General features: G+C 44.7%; 2 protein-coding genes across 15 annotated transcripts in view; one reads left to right on the top strand and one right to left on the bottom strand.

Annotated features, from left to right (window-relative positions):
* The window catches only part of Rad9b (RAD9 checkpoint clamp component B), a 32,616-nt gene extending 23,666 nt beyond the window's left edge, over positions 1 to 8,950 (bottom strand). For 2 of the 12 annotated variants that reach the window (XM_087579042.1, XM_087579040.1), the window contains exons 1-4: positions 8,669 to 8,798; positions 7,177 to 7,247; positions 6,081 to 6,230; positions 5,439 to 5,553 (exon numbers count right to left, since the gene is read on the bottom strand). In XM_087579042.1, coding sequence (XP_087435168.1) covers positions 5,439 to 5,553; positions 6,081 to 6,230; positions 7,177 to 7,247; positions 8,669 to 8,726 — 394 coding nt within the window. In that variant the 5' untranslated portion in view covers positions 8,727 to 8,798. Of the gene's footprint in view, positions 1 to 5,438; positions 5,554 to 6,080; positions 6,231 to 7,172; positions 7,248 to 8,627; positions 8,843 to 8,862 lie in introns of those variants that run through there. The other 10 variants (XM_087579031.1, XM_087579041.1, XM_087579039.1 and 7 more) reach the window with 9 other exon arrangements.
* Vps29 (VPS29 retromer complex component) lies at positions 8,910 to 17,954 on the top strand. Of its 3 annotated transcripts, none has more exons than NM_001105932.1 (4): positions 8,910 to 8,995; positions 14,123 to 14,314; positions 16,442 to 16,677; positions 17,310 to 17,954. In NM_001105932.1, the coding sequence occupies exons 1-4, from the start codon at positions 8,993 to 8,995 to the stop codon at positions 17,425 to 17,427; spliced, it is 549 nt and encodes a 182-aa protein (NP_001099402.1). In that variant the 5' UTR covers positions 8,910 to 8,992; the 3' UTR covers positions 17,428 to 17,954. The 3 variants fall into 3 exon arrangements, with proteins under 3 accessions (NP_001099402.1, XP_087434235.1, XP_087434236.1); XM_087578109.1 differs by having other exon boundaries at positions 8,924 to 9,007; positions 17,310 to 17,787; XM_087578110.1 differs by lacking the exon at positions 16,442 to 16,677 and having other exon boundaries at positions 8,924 to 9,007; positions 17,310 to 17,787.
* Positions 17,955 to 18,752: the final 798 nt, after the last annotated feature.

The following is an 18,752-nucleotide window of genomic DNA, read 5'->3' as shown; positions in this document are numbered from 1 at the left end:
AGGCCCAGGCTAGGAACCTAGGCAAACCACTGCTGGCATCAAATAAGACCACAGTAAGCTGGAGCGGGAGAGACAGCGCAGTCATTGAGAGCACTGACTGGACTCCCAGAGGACAGGGGTTGAATCCACTTGATGCCAACAACCATTCACAATTCCAGTTCCAGATAGATGGCTGATGCCCTCTTCTGGGCTCCTCAAGCACGGCATAGATATATGGTTCACAGACATCTATGTAAGCAAAACGTCCGTATACATTAAAACAAAACAGTAACAAAAACAAACAAACAAAAAAGCCCACTGAGATTCAAAGTGGGGGGACAGACTCCGACTGTGAAGTGAGGGGCTACAGATGATAGAGCAACTTTTGAAGGCGACCACAGTGGGATGGTTTTAGGATATTGACCTTGTGATATAGCAGAAACTGGATGGTAAGTTGAGGTTATAGGGGATCCAGTGAGCTTGTTGGGGAAATACTAAGTTAATAAAGTAGAAGTTAGTTAAAGCAGTGCTCAAGGATGCTCTGCAGAAACTGCAGGGAGGAAAGAGTTGGTCTTGAAGATAACTGAAGGGTAGGTTTGCTGAGTGTTTGTTTTTATTAAGATGTGTTCACTAAGATTGCCTTCAATTAGGCCCTATACCCATAACAAAAGGAGACACTCACTCCTAGGACACCGCTGGCCATTAGACTCACTACTTTTTTTTTTTTTCTTTTTTCTTTTTTTTCGGAGCTGGGGACCGAACCCAGGGCCTTGCGCTTTCTAGGCATGCGCTCTACCACTGAGCTAAATCCCCAACCCCGACTCACTCCTGTATCAAAGAGCATGTTTCTATAGAGCAGTTCAAAGTGGGCAGCTGTGGGTCAGGGCTGCCATTAAGTCCTGACCCTTCATTAAGTCCAGGTTCTTTTAGCCGAAATAGCATAATTCTTCCCACCCAGGCAGGATGGCCTTGGGTAACTACAGCCCTGGAAGAGCAGCCCTGGTTTGCCCCAGGATAGCTATGACAATATTTTACATTGTAAGTCTAAGCCTCTCCATCTGTCCTAATAGCTATGAGAACCATGTTTATTGTGCAAAGTGTAACTTGGGACCATGAAACTGCGTAAGCTGATGGGATCTCTGTTCAGGGCTTGTTCCCTTTTGTATATCAGCCAGAACCAGTCACCTGCTATTATTAAGATTTTTCCTTTATTAAGTGCTGACATGATTTCTCACTGGGAAGGCAAGTTAATCTGTAACACCAGCAGAAAGCAAATCAGATAAAATCTGTGTTCTCAGACCTTTTTTATTTAAAAAATATTTATTGGGGCTGGAGAGATGGCTCAGCGGTTAAGAGCACCGGCTGCTCTTCCAGAGGTCCTGAGTTCAATTCCCAGCAACCACATGGTGGCTCACAACCATCTGTAAAGAGATCCGATACCCTCTTCTGGTGTGTCTGAAGACAACTACAGTGTACTTATATATAATAAATGAATAAATTTTTTTAAAAAGTGGTTGGTTACTCACATAACATTTGAAAAAAAGATAAAAATAAAAATATTGGGGTTGGGGATTTAGCTCAGTGGTAGAGCGCTTGCCTAGGAAGCGCAAGGCCCTGGGTTTGGTCCCCAGCTCCGGAAAAAAGAACAAAAAAAAAATATTTATTTATATGCATGCATGCATGTATGTATGTATGTTTGTATGTATGTATGTATGTACATATGTATGTATGTGCATGTCCAAGGAGGTGCCCAGGGTTAGAAGAGGGCATTAGATAGCTTCTCTAACAGGTGTTGCGCTGCCCAGTGTGGGTTCAGGGATATGGACTCTGGCCCACTGCAAAAACAGCCAATGCTCTTAACCACTGTGCCATCTCTGTGGCCGCTAAATCTTCTTCAGTATTTGTTCTTGTTTGTTTTGTATGAGGGGAGTACACATGCTATGGCATGTGTGTGGAGAGTCAGTTCACTCCTTCCACCATGTAGTTCCAGAGACTGAACTCAGGTCATCAGACTTGGCAGCAAGAATCTTTCCTTTGCTAAGCTATCTTACTGGCCCTTCGCGCCTTACGGAACAGACAGATGTTCTGTTGTTGTTCTGTTTTGTAAAGCAATGGTCCGTGGCGCTGAGCATACATACTAGGAAACATCTATACCTCCGGGCCCCTGGATGAGAGTACAGGGCATTTGCGGGTCACTCCCGTGTCTCTGGGTAAATGAGAAGATGTTTCAGAGTTTTGAGCTCTGGGATGATGTAATCCGTCCTTTGACTCTTTCTCTCTGAGTATGACAGGGTTTTTGATATTTAGCCTTGGCTTCCCTAGTACTCACTATGTAGGCCAGGCTGCCTCAAACTTAAAGTCCTCTGCTTTAGCCTTTTGAGGGCTAACTGTATGTGCCATCACTGCACTCAACAGTAGGACTTGTTTTTGTTTGTTTGCTTGTTTGTTTGTTTTTGAGACAAGGCCTCACTATGTAGCCCTGACTGTCCTGGAACTGGAACTCATTATGTAGATCAGGCTAACCTACAATTCAGAGTCCTACCTGCCGCTCCTCCTGAGAGCTGGCGTTAAAGACACCATGCCTCATCTCACCTATTTTAAAGAAAGCACCAGTTTTGGGAAAACACTAAGTTCAAAAGTTGACAAATCCCTGCTATAATATAAAAACATGTCTCTGTCACTTGTGCTGTGCTAAGTCCTGGTGCAATGTGGGAAGCATTCCATAGAAGCCGCTGCTCTTGTTATGGTCCTTGGGAGCTGTGCTCAGGTTCGTCTCCACAAAGTTCAGACCGTCTCTCAGAGGCTCCAGAGAACTCTTCAGACACCGAAACAGTTAAGCTAAGGAGCCGAGTTTTTACACAGCTACTTTATCTGTGGAGCTGTGCTTTCGAAGGCAGGGACACCTTCAGAAGTGGCTTGGCTTTTCAGTGTTCTTTTTTTAAAGCCAACAGGAAATCATTAGCACACCTATAGGTTGCAACAAAAACCTCACCAACTCCAATCCACTTTCCTGGCTACATGTGTGTGAATCAGAGCTTCATTCTGTCCAGACTCACGGAGCATTTTAGAAGCCCCTCTGTGCAGGCCTGTCTCTCGAGCTAGCCCAGAACTTACGTGATGAGCACGTTCTTCAGGGACTCTGCAGAATTGGCACTGAGCGACTCTGTGGCCAGTGCAAAGGGAGGAGCATGAACGGGTGGACGGATCTTTAGGAGGACCTCGGTCTTTTCCTTCAGCAGATGTCTGGCAACTGCCCTTCTGCAGGCTGTTTACGGTTTGAGTCAAGGTGACTCATTTACTGTGGCAGCTCAGGTCTGGGCAGTTGTTTTCTACTAGCAAAAGAACTAAGCTGACTTCACTGACTGTTACTTTCCCCCAAAAGTCCCAATCTGTATTTTTAGCGGCCAGCTGAGTATCTTCTCAGGAGACTCGTCTCAGCTGACCCTGAACAGTGCTTCTCCACCAGCTGACTGACATAAGGCTGCAAGCATACACTGCAAACATCTGCAGCCCTGGACAGAACTAGCCCAGGACCTGGCAGCATCTATGCCACAGTCCTGCCTTTGGTCCTCCCTCCCTTCCAGCTCCAGGACTCCCTGGCAAAAACCTTACAGTAGAAAGTGGTCCAGATACAGACAGCAATTAGCCAAATGGATGACAACACTGCCCCCAGGTGACCAGGTCGAGTCCAGGTTGGTCTAGTCACAGCAGAGTCAAGCATTGTGTCAGGGGATGTACAAAGTAAATTTTTTTTTTTTTTTTTGTAAATTTTAGGAAGCTCTTGGTATGGAAGAAGCATCTAGTCCCTGATGCCGAGGAAGTCACTTTGTTCTGAGTTTTGTTGTGGAGTTGCTGATGTTGTGTGCTGTGAACCAAACCCTATGAGTGAAAAATACGGTGAGGGAGGAAGGAAGAAATGGAAGGACAAGAAGGAAGAAGAGGAAGAAGAAAAGGGATGGGAGGAGGAGCAAGGAGAGGAGGAGGGAGAAAAGGAAGGAAAGAATGAGAAGGAAAGAGGAGGAAGAAGAAAAAGAAGAGGGGAGAGAAGGGAGAGAAGGCATGAGAAACAGAAGCAGCAGCAGCAGGGGCAGCAGGGACAGAACCATGCCTGTAGTGTAACTTCAAACTTTCACCCCCACCTGAGCAATGTTATTACCACTAGGCCCAGGACAGAAATATTTTCTGGGATTAGTTCTCACAGCACCACGTTTGAGACAATTCAAATACTGAACAATGGCTCTCTGAACTCCACCTGGGTGTCACGGCTGATAAACACTCACTCTGCAAAGGTTCTGTGCCCAGGCCTGTCCCTGTAAGACCTCGCTTTCTCCCCATCCGGCCTGTGGCATGGGGGCAAAGCTACCCCCAGTGTACACAGCAGAAAGGGAGGGCTCCTGCAGCTTATGTGCTCGCACAAAGCTAACAAGCCGTGGAACAGAACTCACAGCTACATTGTGTGACAATCAGCCTTGCATCTTTTTACGTACACTCCTTATGTGGTTGGTTACTACGTGGATTTAGATTCAAAGAAGGGAGAAATAATACTACACCATTAGTATAGAGAGAAAAATCTAAGGGCTATAAACGCACATTGAAGTAAAAATATATTAAGATAAGTGTAAGTCAAAATGAAGAAATATGATTCTTACAGTTGTATGGGGGTGAATAGAAGGTCACCACCTTCCAAACGACCAATCCTGAACACAGAAGATTTGGACCAATGCTATAAGTATGAATTATTTCTCTGAGTCAGGATTTCACTCCATAGGTGAGAGCCTACAACTAGTGATATTGCTACGCTGGCCTCAAACCCATGACCCTATTACCTCAGCCACTTCAGTGCTAGGTTCAGAGATGTGTGCCCTTGTGTCCAGCTAGAAAAACCAGTTCAGGTTCAATTGAACATGTGTGTAGGGGGCATGTGTGGTGTGTGTAGTGTGTGTGTGCCTGTGCGTGTGTGTGTAAGAGAGACTTAAGACCAGAGGTCGGTCTCAGGTATCATTGGGACCTGTCTACCATTTAGGATCATTATTCCTTAATGGTGCCCCTCATTGCTCTGAAGCTCATCAAAGCAAGTTAGGCTAGCGGGACAGTGAGCCCCAGGAACCTGCCTGCCTCTGCCTCTGTAGCACAGGACCACTAGCACGTGCCACCACACCTACATTTTTTACATGGTTCTGATCGTGATTTCAGATCATTTGCTTGCTAGGCTGACTGATCCACGCCTCCCGGGTTGGACATTTGAAAAAGCTGGGTTGTTGTTGTTGTTGTTGTTTGTGCATGCAGAAGAGCTTGTGCCACTTAGTCCTGAGGAAATGACGGTGGCCACCTTACTCTTCACGGGCAAAGACAGGTGCCGCACCTGCCACACTCCACCCCTGTGGACAGCCCACTTCACAGCGGTCTGCAGACTGTGTGCACAGGACTCTAAGAAGCGCGCTGCTCTCCGCCCCACCTACCATGCCTGCCGAAGAACTGGATGACGACTCTGCATCTGTCCGATCTGGCGACCATTGTACACTTCTCTATGCTTCTTTCAAGGTAATTCAGACATCTAAAGATTGGCAGGATTGACTGCAACACAGATACGTTGTAAACGTCAAACAGGCACTTAGTATGACTGTCCCACCAACTTTTTAAAAGCCAGCAGATGAAAGGCTGTGTGTTTGTAAATGGTAACAAAGTGATTAAGTCTATTAAGCTGTTAATGTTGGTATCAGGAACCGGCTTTACAGATCGCCTCCGAAGCCAGCGATGATGGTGACGTCACCCATAGGCAACAGGGACCCACGCATCTGTTGCCATGGCAATGGCCATACACTCCCAGCGTCCATTTGGTTTACCTCCCACCCTTACCTGTGAGTGGTTACGTCACAGCCTAAATAAAAGGCAGACCCTCCTTGACCTTCACCCCTCCTTTGTCTCCATAGTCCTTTTGTCCCCTTCCCCCCCCCATCCCAACCCCCACAATAAACCTCTGACACATGGAACTGCACTGGCCTGGTGCGGTCTGTCTGGAAGCCAGCTGCGATTCTAACATAACAGTTAAGCCCTGCAAAAGGACTCTTTCTCCCATATAAGAGAAAACCAACTGTTTTTACCTTTATTGCCAGTTTGCAATTTAAATTCAGTGGTATGTCACTGTCTGTTATCGTGGCTGAGGGGGACCATTGATAATGTTGAAAAAACACAGACGAGAACAGGACGTAGCCATATGTGGAATGACAAGAATTCACAGATCTCAGAGCAAGCTGGAAAAAAAAAAGAAGTTAGCTATTTCAGAGGAAACCAACTCCTCTCCTGAGGCCATCCTATTGTGAACATGACATCACAAATACATTCAAATAAAACCGTGTGCATTGAATTTGCATATGGTGCCTACAGGTATGTATGTATCCATATTGGACTTACATATACAAAATCTATATATATAAACTGTAAATATCCACAGTGACCAGAATGCTAATGCATGGGAGTGGCAGAGAGTGACAGGGAAGAGCCCTGAAGGTCTGCTCTCAGACCTCGCCCTACGGGAGAAGCTGTCACCTAATTCAGCCATCCTGGGAATGCACGCTTGCAACTGTCAGGTTTCGGCATTTTTAAGTGCTGGAGATTGTACCCACCACACCTTGCTTGGACTTAGCACTTTTAAAACATTTTCTCTTGCTATGTATAATTGATCGCTTAACATTCTTTTAAATTTGATTTATTTTGGCTTGTAAGATAGGTTCTCATAGTTCAAACTGGTCTCACAGTTCATATATATCTTACTGACCCCTGCCTCCCTGGTGCTGGGATTATAGGCCTGTGCCATCATACTTGGGCTTTTTGTTTTTATGGGGAGGGGAGTGTTTCTCTGTGTGGCCTTGGCTGTCCTGAGACACACTCTGTAAACCAGGTTGGCCTCAAACACAGAGATCCCCCTGCCTCTGCCTCCCTCACGAGTGCTGGGATTTGAGGCACACCTGGGTTTGTTGGTTTTTTTAAAAGATTTATTTATTTTATGTATATGAGTACACTGTTGCTATCTTCAGACACACCAGAAGAGGGCATCAGATCCCATTACAGATGGTTGTGAGCCACCATGTGGTTGCTGGGAATTGAACTCAGGACCTCTGGAAGAGCAGTCACTGCTCTTAACTGCTGAACCACCTCTCTAGTCACCACACTCCTGGCTTTTTAACTTGACTTACTTACACCTTTTTCAGACGGGTCTAGCCACAGTTCATCGCTCACTCGTGATAGAGTTTGAATTGCTTTCCCAAACACTATGGAGGAAGAGAAAGGCGCCGTTCATATTCTTCCCAAGCAGTAAAGACAAATCACAAGACTACTTCTGCTCGCGCAGGACTCAAGTGAAAACTGGAAAGGGCGGTGGGGTCAACTGACTGACTTAATCATGCCTGTCAAAACCAACTGAGTCTTCTGTTGAGCTCTATAACTGACCCGAAGGTCAGAATGCCAGAGATGGAAACGGGGGATTTTGGTATTGCACAGACGAGACTACTCCTCAACCAAAACACTAGTTATCCGGAATTGTTGGCAACCATCCTTCAACTATTCTGACTAACCCACTTCATCTTGGCTCTACCAATCACTCTGAGCTCAAGGCTGGAAACTAAGTGGTTACCACTTCCTTTGATTCATGGGCTCTACACACTATAACAACTTCAGCATCTTGGCTTCCAACATGACATGTCAAGTCCCAGCATCAAGTTCATCACCATGAGAGGAATTACCACGACAGGAATTCACCACAGAGTGTCCAGATGTTTGTCATGCCACAGAGCTGGAAACTGTGGTTTGAAATCCCTTTTCCTGAATATGTCTCACCAATTACCCGTTAAAGGCTTACATTTAACTCTTAGGGTAGAACAAGCTCAAGATACGCCTGAGAGTTAAATTATTCAGCCGATCCACACAGCATTTTATGGACTAATTTACATTAGGAAACACTGTATACCCTTACCTACATACATAGCAAGAACTCAAATAAAATATGAATCGATATAAAATTCAGCAAAATTGTTTTTTCCTGCCAGCCAATTTCCATGCTAATACTCCCATTTATTTTGTTCTTTTGAGTTCTCCTAACCTCTGCAGAGGGATGGAAGACAGGGCCAAGCAAATTGTCTGTCTACCCACAAACCCCGTTCCCAGTCCAAGAGTTCTCCACATAGTCCTAATTGTTCAGCTCATTCATTACATGGACTTTTAGTCCATTCCTCTAACAACCTTTATCAACGAAGGTGTCAATATTAGTCTCATTCTTCGACAGAGTGACATAGAGGCTTGTTCGGGACCATATATTAAAAATGTCTTCGGATAAAGAATCTCAGATAAAGAGCAAGTTTTTTTTCCCCCTCAGCTCAAAACTACTTTCGCTGGTCAAGTATTATTTTTCCCTTCCACTTCTCCCCACATTAGCCCTCGGCCATCCGAGCTTAAGGCCCAATGGCTCAATTCGTTTCTTGGACGCCAAATTAAATACTATGCATAAATAAAAGGAACGGGACTGGCATGCTACTCGAAGCCCAACAGGGCCCTCGTGAGGGGCGCGGTAAGGCCCGGCTTCGCGGTGTCAGTCGTGGCGAAGAAAGGCAGAGGAAGCCTAAGAGGACGATGGAGACCCTTCACAGGCGTTAGACTTTCCTTCTTCTAAGTAGCAAAGCAAGAACGGCCGCTCCACCTTTCACCTGACCGCCCGTCATCCCACACTTCAGCATGGCTACGGGAAAAGGAGGCATGGCGGGCAGAAGCGCTCCAGACGCAGGTGCCCGGATGTTGCTCTCACTTTCCGCCCGCTCCGCTTCTACCTTGCCCCACCCGCGAGGAATTTCTCGCAGCACCGTTTTTTTTTCTCTGACGGGGAAAGACCCTTACGGGCCGCCGTAGGACAGTCTCTCGCAAACTCGTCGTCTCATTGGTGGCGGAAGAAGTGGGCGGGTCAGCGAGGTGCCTGAGGAAGAGGGCAGCGGCGTTCGTGGTGACTGAACGGAATCCCGGTGACAGGATGGTGAGCCCCGCGGTGGCGGCGACCCGGGTCGGGCTGGGATGCTGCGGCGTCCGGTTGGGGGGCGAGGGGGATCTGGGAGGCCGCGGAGGAGGAACGGGAGGACTGCGGCTGACCGAGGGTGTGGCTCGGCCTGGCGTCCCCCCTCGCCCCACCGGCCAGAGGGCGTGCGAGGCGGACCCGGCCGCCGTCCTGTCACGAGATCGGCTTGCTGCGGCCGCGGGAGGCCTCCCGCCTTCGGTGTGGCCACACGTCTTCTTCCTGTGCTGCCCCGGCTTGGGGTCAGCCGGCCTCGGTGCAGAGCGCGAAGTAGCCGCTGCACTGGCCACTCCGGACGGGGACCCGGAAAGGGGCTGCTGGTCTCCTGTGGCCCCTGCGACCCCATAGAGCGAACTCGTGGGGATCGTTTGAGGTCTGCAGAGATGCGCGTGTTATTTGCAGAGCAGTAGCTTTCCCAGTCTGCATCAAGCATTTGCCCCCAATAGATTGCATTCCCTACGACGTTTCTGGGTGAAATCTGGGGAGCAGACACGTCCCTGTAACCAAATTTTCGAAGGCACTCTCTAAAGTTTGTGGGGGGTTTACTGTTTGTGCTGATGTAGGTTAAAGTGAAGGCACCTCTCAGGCTGAGGGCACGCGTTGCGTTTTCACAGATTATTCTTGGGCAGACAACCTTTAAAAGGGTGGCTTTATAAGCGCTCCAAAAATATGTTTAAAATCGCTGGATTTTGGCTTCTACAAAGCGAATTTTTTGCTTTAGTCTCCAGTTTAAAGTAGATAAGTTCATTGTTGGCAGTCTGGAGACACTTGCAAGGAAGAAGAATTTGCTGGGATGGTTCATGTCTCTGAAGTCATTTTGAGAGGTGAACGCTTACGTTTTAAGGCGGTTGCTCTGCTGTCCATCATGTTTGTTTTAAAATTTTTATTTTTAATTTTTGTGTATGTGTCTATACGAGTTTATGAGAGCCAAACAAGTACAGGTGCCGCTGGAGACCAGAGGGCTTGGGGTCCCCTGGAACTGGAGTTACAGGCAGTTGTGAGGTGCCGTGAGGGTAATGGGAACCCAATCCATGTCCTTTGTAAGATTAGCAAGTGCTTTTAATTTCTGAGCTATCTCTTCCAGCCTAAGTCCTGTTATTATGATGTAGCCCTGGCTGGCCTGGAATTCAGAGATCTGCCTGCCTCTGTCTCCCGAGTGCGGGCACCAAAGGAGTGTGCCACCACACTGACGTGTGTTTGTTTTTATCGTCTTGATCTTTCCTTGACATTTTCGTCACACGATAAAGAACTCATGCTAGTAGCAATCAACTTACCCTGGAACATGTTTTTTTCAGTACTAGAACCTCAAAAAAATACACACATATATATATTATATATATATATATATCTCCAGTATATCTAGAGATAACAAGATCCCAGGAACAAGAAAATACTAACCTTAACCTCTTCCTGATGAATTCTTCAAATTATAACTATGGAATCTTATAAAGAGTAGACAGAATGAGAAATAAAGGGACAGGAGTCAGTGTGGAAAGCAGGATTAGGAAATACAGAATACATCGACAGTTTGCCACGTGTGGGTGTTTGTTCTATGTTTAAAAAGAAAATGAGTAGTTCTTTTGGAATTATTTCCAGCACAGCTGATTTTTTAACATTTCCTTCTATAACATTCAGAAATCATTAACAATTTTTGCATATTTGGTATGGGTTTTTGCTTTTTTATCTTTTGTTTTTTTCTTTTAGCTTTTGTTGCTTTCTTTTAACATTGGTCATGTTTCACCCCCCCTTTTTTTTTCCATTCCCCTGTCTGCAATCAACTTCTTCATTCCACTAAGGCTGGGCACAGAGTAAGTTTTTCTCCGCTCCTACTAACAATGGTGGTTGGGTGGCTGATAATTGACTGGGCTCCTCACCCTTTTCGACTCTGTCAAATAGGGAGTCACCACATCCCCATGTTCTGTTTCGGGTGTTTCTTGTATATGGACTTGACAAGTCTTTGGTTTCCAGATCCTTTCCTGCCTCTACTGTCTGTCTGACCTGATTTGTCATTGTGGGATTTAGGCAAGGGCACTATTGACATGTGTCATGTAACTCTGTTTCCCATAGCTTGGTCACCAGCAGAAAACCCTAGGATTCTATTTTCCTGTGGATCCCGGGTGCTGCCTGGATGGCCCTTCATCCAGTTTTCACACACTAATTGCCAAGGATACTGTGGCACCTTATAGAGTTGACATCTTCAGTCAGGATAACAGTGTGTGTCTCACCTATGTTCTTTCTGGTACATTCTGACTGAACAATTCATTTTTAGTTCTGGAGATTTTGAACTATTTTAGACATACACCTTCTTATGAGTTCAGAATTCTTTTAAATACAGATTTTTTTTTCCCTTCCACTTTTCTTCAAATGTCAGCATCCCACAGTAACTCTGTCCTTCAATCCAAATCTGAAGCCTCCCCCTACCCCCCAAATGAAGATGGTGTCTGTCAAGGCACATGTCTCTTGGTTGAAGGTGGATACTTTCTGGTAGATTCAGCTTTCAAAGGCTTTCCCGTATGCTCATTTTGTGATCTCCCACCTGATACTTCAGCTACTCTGTGTCCTGATAACTGTTCCTTTTGGTTTTGTTGTGAGAGGAATCAAGTTTGCTTTTGTTATCATTCTCATTTCACACATTTTTTTTTTTTTGTTTTGTTTGTTTTGGTTTTTGGTTTTTCAAGACATGGTTTCTCTGAGTACCCCTTTCCTGGCTATTCTGGAACTCAGAGATCCACCTGCCTCTGCCTCTTGAGTGCTGGGATTAAAAGTGTATACCACCACTGCCCAGTTTTTTATTGAATTAAAATTTTAATTAATTAAAAATTGTATTTGAGTTAAAAAAAGTTATTTTATGTTGGCTGTGTTTGCCTGCATGCCTGTCTGTACTACATGTGTGCCTGATACCCTCCAAGGTCAGCTAAGAAGGTGTCAGGTCCCTTGGAACTGGAGTTACAGACAGTTGTGAGCCACCATGTGCTGGGAATCTGGATCCTCTGGAAGAGCAGTCAGCTCTTTTAACCATAGAACCACTCCCCAGCTGCCACATTAACTATTTTAGATTAATTTTAACATTCTGGTGGCAAAACTATTAAACATGTAATGCTTTCTTTGATACCGTTCAGAGATAGCCATGCCTTGAACAGCAAGGAAAGAATATGTGAATTAAGGCCTGCAAAGTCTGTATGAGGAAGTCCTGGAAGGGGTGCTCATACTAATCCACAGGGAAAGGTTTCTGTCCCTCTCAGGGAGACGTGTCTTATCCTTAAGTGAATTTTTTTTTTTTTTTTTCGGAGCTGAGGACCAAACCCAGGGCCTTGCGCTTGCTAGGCAAGCGCTCTACCACTGAGCTAAATCCTCAACCCCCTTAAGTGAATTTTTAAACATTTCTCTGTCTGTTTTGTTCAATCTTGAAGTTTTTTAAAGTTTCATAGGACTGTCCCCCATGCCCCCTTTGGACACTGTGTAGCTTTGGCTTGCCTGGAACTTGCTTTGAAGCCTGGGCTGGTCCTGAACTCACAGAGATCTGCCTGGTTCTTCCCCCTTAATGCTGGGGTCAAAGGTGTATACCACCATGCTTGTCTTGGGGTTGGCTTTCTAATTTTTGATATGCAGAGCAGATAATATTTGTGGCAACTCCCCACTGCCGCCTGCTACACTCCTCACTCCATTTGTTCTACCTCTCTGATGCACATAGGCGACTGTGAGAGTGTGGTCTTAAGTTACCGCTGTACTGAGTGGGCGGAAGAAGCTGTTCTATCCAAGTTATACAAATATGACAGTGAAAGAAAGCAAAGACAGTAAAACTTAGAGTCAGACGTACATATGCATCTAATCCACTCTAAGCGTAGGCATTGGTGCCCTGTAGCATACTGCTGAGAGTTTGAAGTAACAAATTGAGTTATTTTTGGCTAATGTTCTCCAAGGAGTTCTTAGCATAAACTATAAAATTAACCTTTTCCCTACTATTTCATTTTTTTTCTATTTCATTTGTATATTTATACACACACACATAAGTATATGTATATATTTTGTGTGTGTGATAGATTCACTTTGCAACATTGGCTGGCCTAGAACAAGAACTTGCTTGCAATGTGGCCCAGGTTGGCCTTGCAGTAGTAATCTTCCTGACTTAGCTTCCTGAGTGTTGGCTTTACAAGCATGAACCGTCATACCCTACATAATCAATCCCCCCACACACACACACACACACGCACACACTTCCCGTTCCTCTCCCCTCGTTTCCCCTCTCCTCTCTTCCTCTCTCTCCCTCTTCCTCCTTTTTGAGACAGGGTCTCACTGTGTTATCTATAGCTAGCCTGCAGCTCTTTGTAGACTAAGTTGTCATTAATTCATGAGGTCGGCCTGCCTCTGCTTCCTGAGTGTGGGACAAAAGGCTTGAGCCACCACCCCCAGCCCTATGGTTCGGAGCTGCCTTGTGGGTCCTGGGAACCGAACCTGGGACCTCAGGAAGAGCAGCCAGGTCTCTTAACATCTGAACCATCTCTCTAGGCTCACATTATTTCATTTCCAATAATCCATTAAATAGGTTTTCTATTATATAGTTGCAGGAACAAGAATTACTGTCATTCTTCAAAACTACCAAATGTTATAGATTCCAGCAGTATGTTATTCATCTTGCAGTTTTCATTTTCTTCAATATAATTTATAGGTTTCTAAATCAATTTTTTTTGTTATTTTTTACTTTTTCTGAGAGAGCCTTGAACTTGCAGTGGTCCTTTTGCCCCCCCCCTCCCTCTCCCCCTCTCTCTCTCTCCCTCTCTCTCCCTCTCTCCCTCCCTCCCTCCTTCTCTCTCTTTGCTAGGATTATAGATGCTTGCTTTCAAACCTGGCTAATGAATCATTTTAGAATACTTGATTTTATCCTGTTTTTTATTGGTAAATAATATAAATTTTGATATTTAAGATGATATTTGCTTAGACCAGATATGGTACCAAGTATTTGTTGACCCACAGTAGGACCTGTAGGAATGACTTCTGCTCTGTTCTGGATCTCTGTTTAAAGGGGTGGTGATGGGAGGATCGTGCCGATTGGCATCGTGTCTAATTGTGTTTTCTCACTCTGACCCCTGAAAGTTGGTGTTGGTATTAGGAGATCTGCACATTCCACACCGGTGCAACAGCCTGCCGGCCAAATTTAAAAAACTCCTGGTGCCAGGAAAAATCCAGCACATTCTCTGCACTGGAAACCTTTGCACCAAGGAGAGCTATGACTATCTCAAGACTCTGGCTGGTGATGTCCACATCGTAAGAGGAGACTTCGATGAGGTGCCGTGTTCCTTCCCCTTCCGTCTGTGCCCTTTTCTTCCCTTTGTGTAAACTTTATTCTTTAGACTTGAGCTTTTCCATTCTTCCTCCCCCGCCCCTTGAAAACTCATCCTAGGCACTAGGATGTGGAACGCTTGTCGAAGCATACACAGTGCCTGGGCTCAGTCCTCAGTATCACAATTATGTCTCTCAAGTATAGAATTAGGGTGAAGTATCCATTAGTTTGCTGTGAGAAGTGTTCTGGACTCGGGTGTTCTCAGACTTGGGCACACATGTAATGAGTTATTGGGGATAAGAGCCAGATCTGAACATTAAATTCATTTTTGTTTCATTCCTATATACCTCATATGCATAGCCCGAAGGTACACCATGGATTCCAGTCAAGCTGGGTCTGTGAAATAAGATATGGGGAAAGAAATAGTTCTTTTTTTTTTTTTAAGACTTATTTATTTAACGTATATGGATACACTGTAGCTGTCTTCAGACACACCAGAGGAGGGTATCAGACTTTATTTCAGATGGTTGTGAGCCACCATGGGGTTGCTGGGAATTGAACTCAGTACCTCTGGAAGAGCAGTCAGTGTTCTTAACCACTTAGCCACCTCTCCAGCCCAAGAAATAGTTCTTAAAAATTTAAGTTTTGCCCATTAGTTACTAAATGCGATTCTTGACAAGTTCTTCTGACCCTCAACAAATATGATTGGAATTGCATAATTCACAAGAATAATCCTGATTCCAACATGAAGAAATTACTTTGTCCTCTAGGGATCTTAAGCTTTTCAAAAATTATTTAATTTGGTTGCTGCTTTCAACCGGGTTAGAGCCATTGAGGCATCTTAGTGGGTAAAGGGCTTCCCCCCAAGCCTGATGGCCTGATCACAGAACCCACATGGCGGAAGAGGAGAACTAACACCGGGTTGTCCTGTGACCACCAGGTGTGTAAATTGGCACAGGCGCACACATCAGCTGACACACAAAATAAAAATTAAAAACTAAAACAAGGGGCTGGGGATTTAGCTCAGTGGTAGAGCGCTTACCTAGGAAGCGCAAGGCCCTGGGTTCGGTCCCCAGCTCCGAAAAAAAAAAAAAAAAAAAAAACTAAAACCAAAAAAACCCCCAGAGTTTCTTTATACCACACAAAATGAACATGTAGTGTTCTTCTTTAGCAGATACAGAAGATTTGGGGTAAAGTACAGTGATGGAAGACTAGGGAGACAGAAAAGGACAGCCTACTTGGTTTTGTTCTTTGTGTTTTTTGAGAGTTTCTTTGTCTACTCTTGGCTGTCCTGGAACTCACTGTAGAGCAGGCTGGCCTAGAAGTCCCAGATCCACCTGCCTCTGCCTCCTGAGTGTTGGGATTAAAAGCGTGTACCACCACTGCCCATTGACAGACTACTTGTTAATTAGAATGTAGGTTTAGTTTATTAAAAAAATACATTAAGGCTATTCGTGTTTAAAAAAAAAAACCAGTTTAACAGGCTAAAATTCATTTCTAGTTTGCTAAATACATAATCTCTAGAGCCATGTGACTAGGGTTTGGATCTCACCTCAACCACATATTGGCATATAACCTTGGGCAAGTTATTTCAACTTCTCTGTGTCTTAGTTTCCACATCCATAAAATGGGTATCATGACTATTAAAGCCTGGAAGAAAATTTAAATAAACCCCAGCTTATAGATTGTGTACCTTAAGTTGTAAAAATCACAAGTGTAGGGAATTATTACAGAATTTGTACATCCTTGTCCACGTGTGCCACAGTGCTTGTGTGAAGGTCAAAGGACAACAGCTTGTGGAAATAGGTTCCCTCTTTCCATGATGTGGGATCCAGTGATAGATTCCAGGCTTGTTGGTAAGCACCTTTACCGGCTGAGCCATCTCACCAGCCTAGGGTTAATTACTGTTTAAAGCTTGCCCTAAAGAACCCTTATAGAGATAACTCAGTAAAGCAGTGTGACAGCTTCCAGTGTCAGCTGAGTTGTTCTAAGGACCATTGCAGTATCACGGGTTGATGAGAAACTTTAAGTGTATTTTTTATAGGGTGCTGTCTTAAGATACCTATGTGAGGTTGAATATTTAAACAAACCGAGTAAGTTTCCTTGTGTTTTATGTCTCTTTTCTGTATTAGAGTCTGAATTACCCAGAACAGAAGGTTGTGACTGTGGGGCAGTTCAAGATCGGTCTGATCCATGGCCACCAAGTTATTCCGTGGGGAGACATGGCTAGCTTAGCCCTGCTGCAGAGGCAGTTTGATGTGGACATTCTTATCTCAGGACACACACACAAATTCGAAGCATTTGAGCATGAAAATAAATTCTATATTAACCCAGGTTCTGCCACTGGAGCCTATAATGCCTTGGAAACGTAAGTACCACAACATAGGCATTCAGAGCTTTAGAAAAGGGAGTGATTATGTGGGGACCTTTACATGGATGACGTTTCGTAGAGAGAAGTGGGATTAAGTAAGAGCTGGTGTGGTGGGGTTGGGGATTTAGCTCAGCGGTAGAGCGCTTGCCTAGCAAGCGCAAGGCCCTGGATTCGGTCCCCAGCTCAAAAAAAAAAAAAAAAAAAAAAAAAAGAGCTGGTGTGGTGGTGCACAAATTCAGTCCCAGCCGTCCAGAGGTAGAGGCAGGCAGATCTCTTTGTGTTCAATGCCAGCCAGAGCAACATAGTGAGGTCCTGTCTCAAACAATACACTGAAAGGGTAAAGGTAAATAAGTTCTTATCAACCTTTTTTCCTTTTTTCTTTTTTCTTTTTGGAGACAGGGTTTCTCTGTGTAGCCCTGGCTCTCCTGGAGCTCATTATGTGGACCAGGCTGGCCTTGAACTCACATAAATCTTGCCTCTGCCTCCCGTGTGCCACCCACTGCCCACCTATTAATTCTTTTCAGTGTGCAGGTAACAGTCAGACTCCTCCTGTGTTCAGTACCTTGAATTGAAATTTACAGTGCTGCTGCTTTAGTATAAAACTCTGACGTTGTTTATTTTTCTTCCAGAAATATTATTCCGTCATTTGTGCTGATGGACATCCAGGCTTCTACCGTGGTCACTTACGTCTATCAGCTAATTGGAGATGACGTAAAAGTAGAACGAATTGAGTATAAAAAGTCATAAAGCCAGGCCGGTCTCCACCACTTATTTTTTTCTCATTTCCTTGTTCAAATCAGATAATTAAACACTTAAGAGGCACACAGTTGTATCACTTTTATAATATTTTGCACTAAAAAGTCTTCTCTGTTGATACAGTTGCTCTAAAGCTTCTTGTAAACTCTTAAGAATATATTTAGTTTGCAGTATATGGCTTCTATAAGAAGCAGCCCACCCCACAGTCCAGGACCATGTTAGGAAGTTTGTCCTTGTAAATAGCTTCCCAGTTGGTTTTGGACTGCATAGAAAACTAGTGCATGAGGAGAAAGGATCCAGGCTTTGTGTGTGTTTTCTCTTCTCTGGTAATAAATGTGTACCTTCCATTTAGACGTTCTTGAAAGCCTGTGTTTAATTTAAAAAGCAAACGTGAAATCTCAGCACTCAAGAGGCAGAGGCGGGTGGATCTCTTCAGCATTTTTTGCCAGTTTGGTCTACATTGTTAATGCTAGGCCAGCCAAAACTACACAGGAGACCCTGTCTCAAGAAAACCAAAACAGGAGTCTTCCGAAGGTGCTGAGTTTAATTCCCAGCAACCACATGGTGGCTCACAACCATCTGTGACAGGATCCAGTGCTGTCTTCTGGTGTGTCTGAAGACAGCTACAGTGTACTCAGGTAAATACAATAAATAAATCTTTAAAAAAAAAAAACCAAAAACACAAGAACATAAAAATGAGAAGCCAAATACAACTGCATGCTCTAGACTGAAGAAACAACAGCAGATGTGCTAGAGTGGAGGGCACACAGCTGCGATTGTGCTAGAGCAGTTTTGAACCTGTGGGTCAAGACCCTTTTGGGGTCTAATGACCCTTGTTTAGGGGTCACCTGAGACCATTAGAGAACAGCTATTAGTCGGGCGGTGGTAGCACATCCTTTAATCCCAGTACTAGGGAGGCAGAGGCAGGTGGATCTATTGAGCTCAAAGCCAGCCTGGTCTACAGAGTAAGTTCCTACACGGCCAGGGCTACACTAAAAACCTCTGCTCCTGAGTGCTGGATTAAAGGTGTGGCTACCCCTGCCCAGCTCTACAGTGATTCTTAAGCCTTGTTGCATGAGTGTTTGTCTGGACTTAACAGTTTGTTTTTTGAGACAGTCACCATATAGCCTTGGCTTACTGGAATCAGTGTAGATTAGGCTGGCCTGGAACTCACAGAAATCTGTGTCTGTCTGCCTCCCAAGCACTAGGATTAAAGGTATACATCACCATGGCTGTCTTATCCATGGGTTACTGAATTTTATTTGACCAATCTGCTTTTCAAGGTGAGGTCTGCAAATACTGTTCTGTGTCAATAT

The sequence above is a fragment of the Rattus norvegicus genome, chromosome 12 (genome assembly GCF_021556685.1).
Source record: "Rattus norvegicus strain SHRSP/BbbUtx chromosome 12, alternate assembly SHRSP_T2T, whole genome shotgun sequence".
Lineage (NCBI taxonomy): Eukaryota > Metazoa > Chordata > Mammalia > Rodentia > Muridae > Rattus > Rattus norvegicus.
The sequence above is the reverse complement of the archived record's forward strand: the minus strand, read 5'-3'. Positions and strand labels throughout refer to the sequence as shown.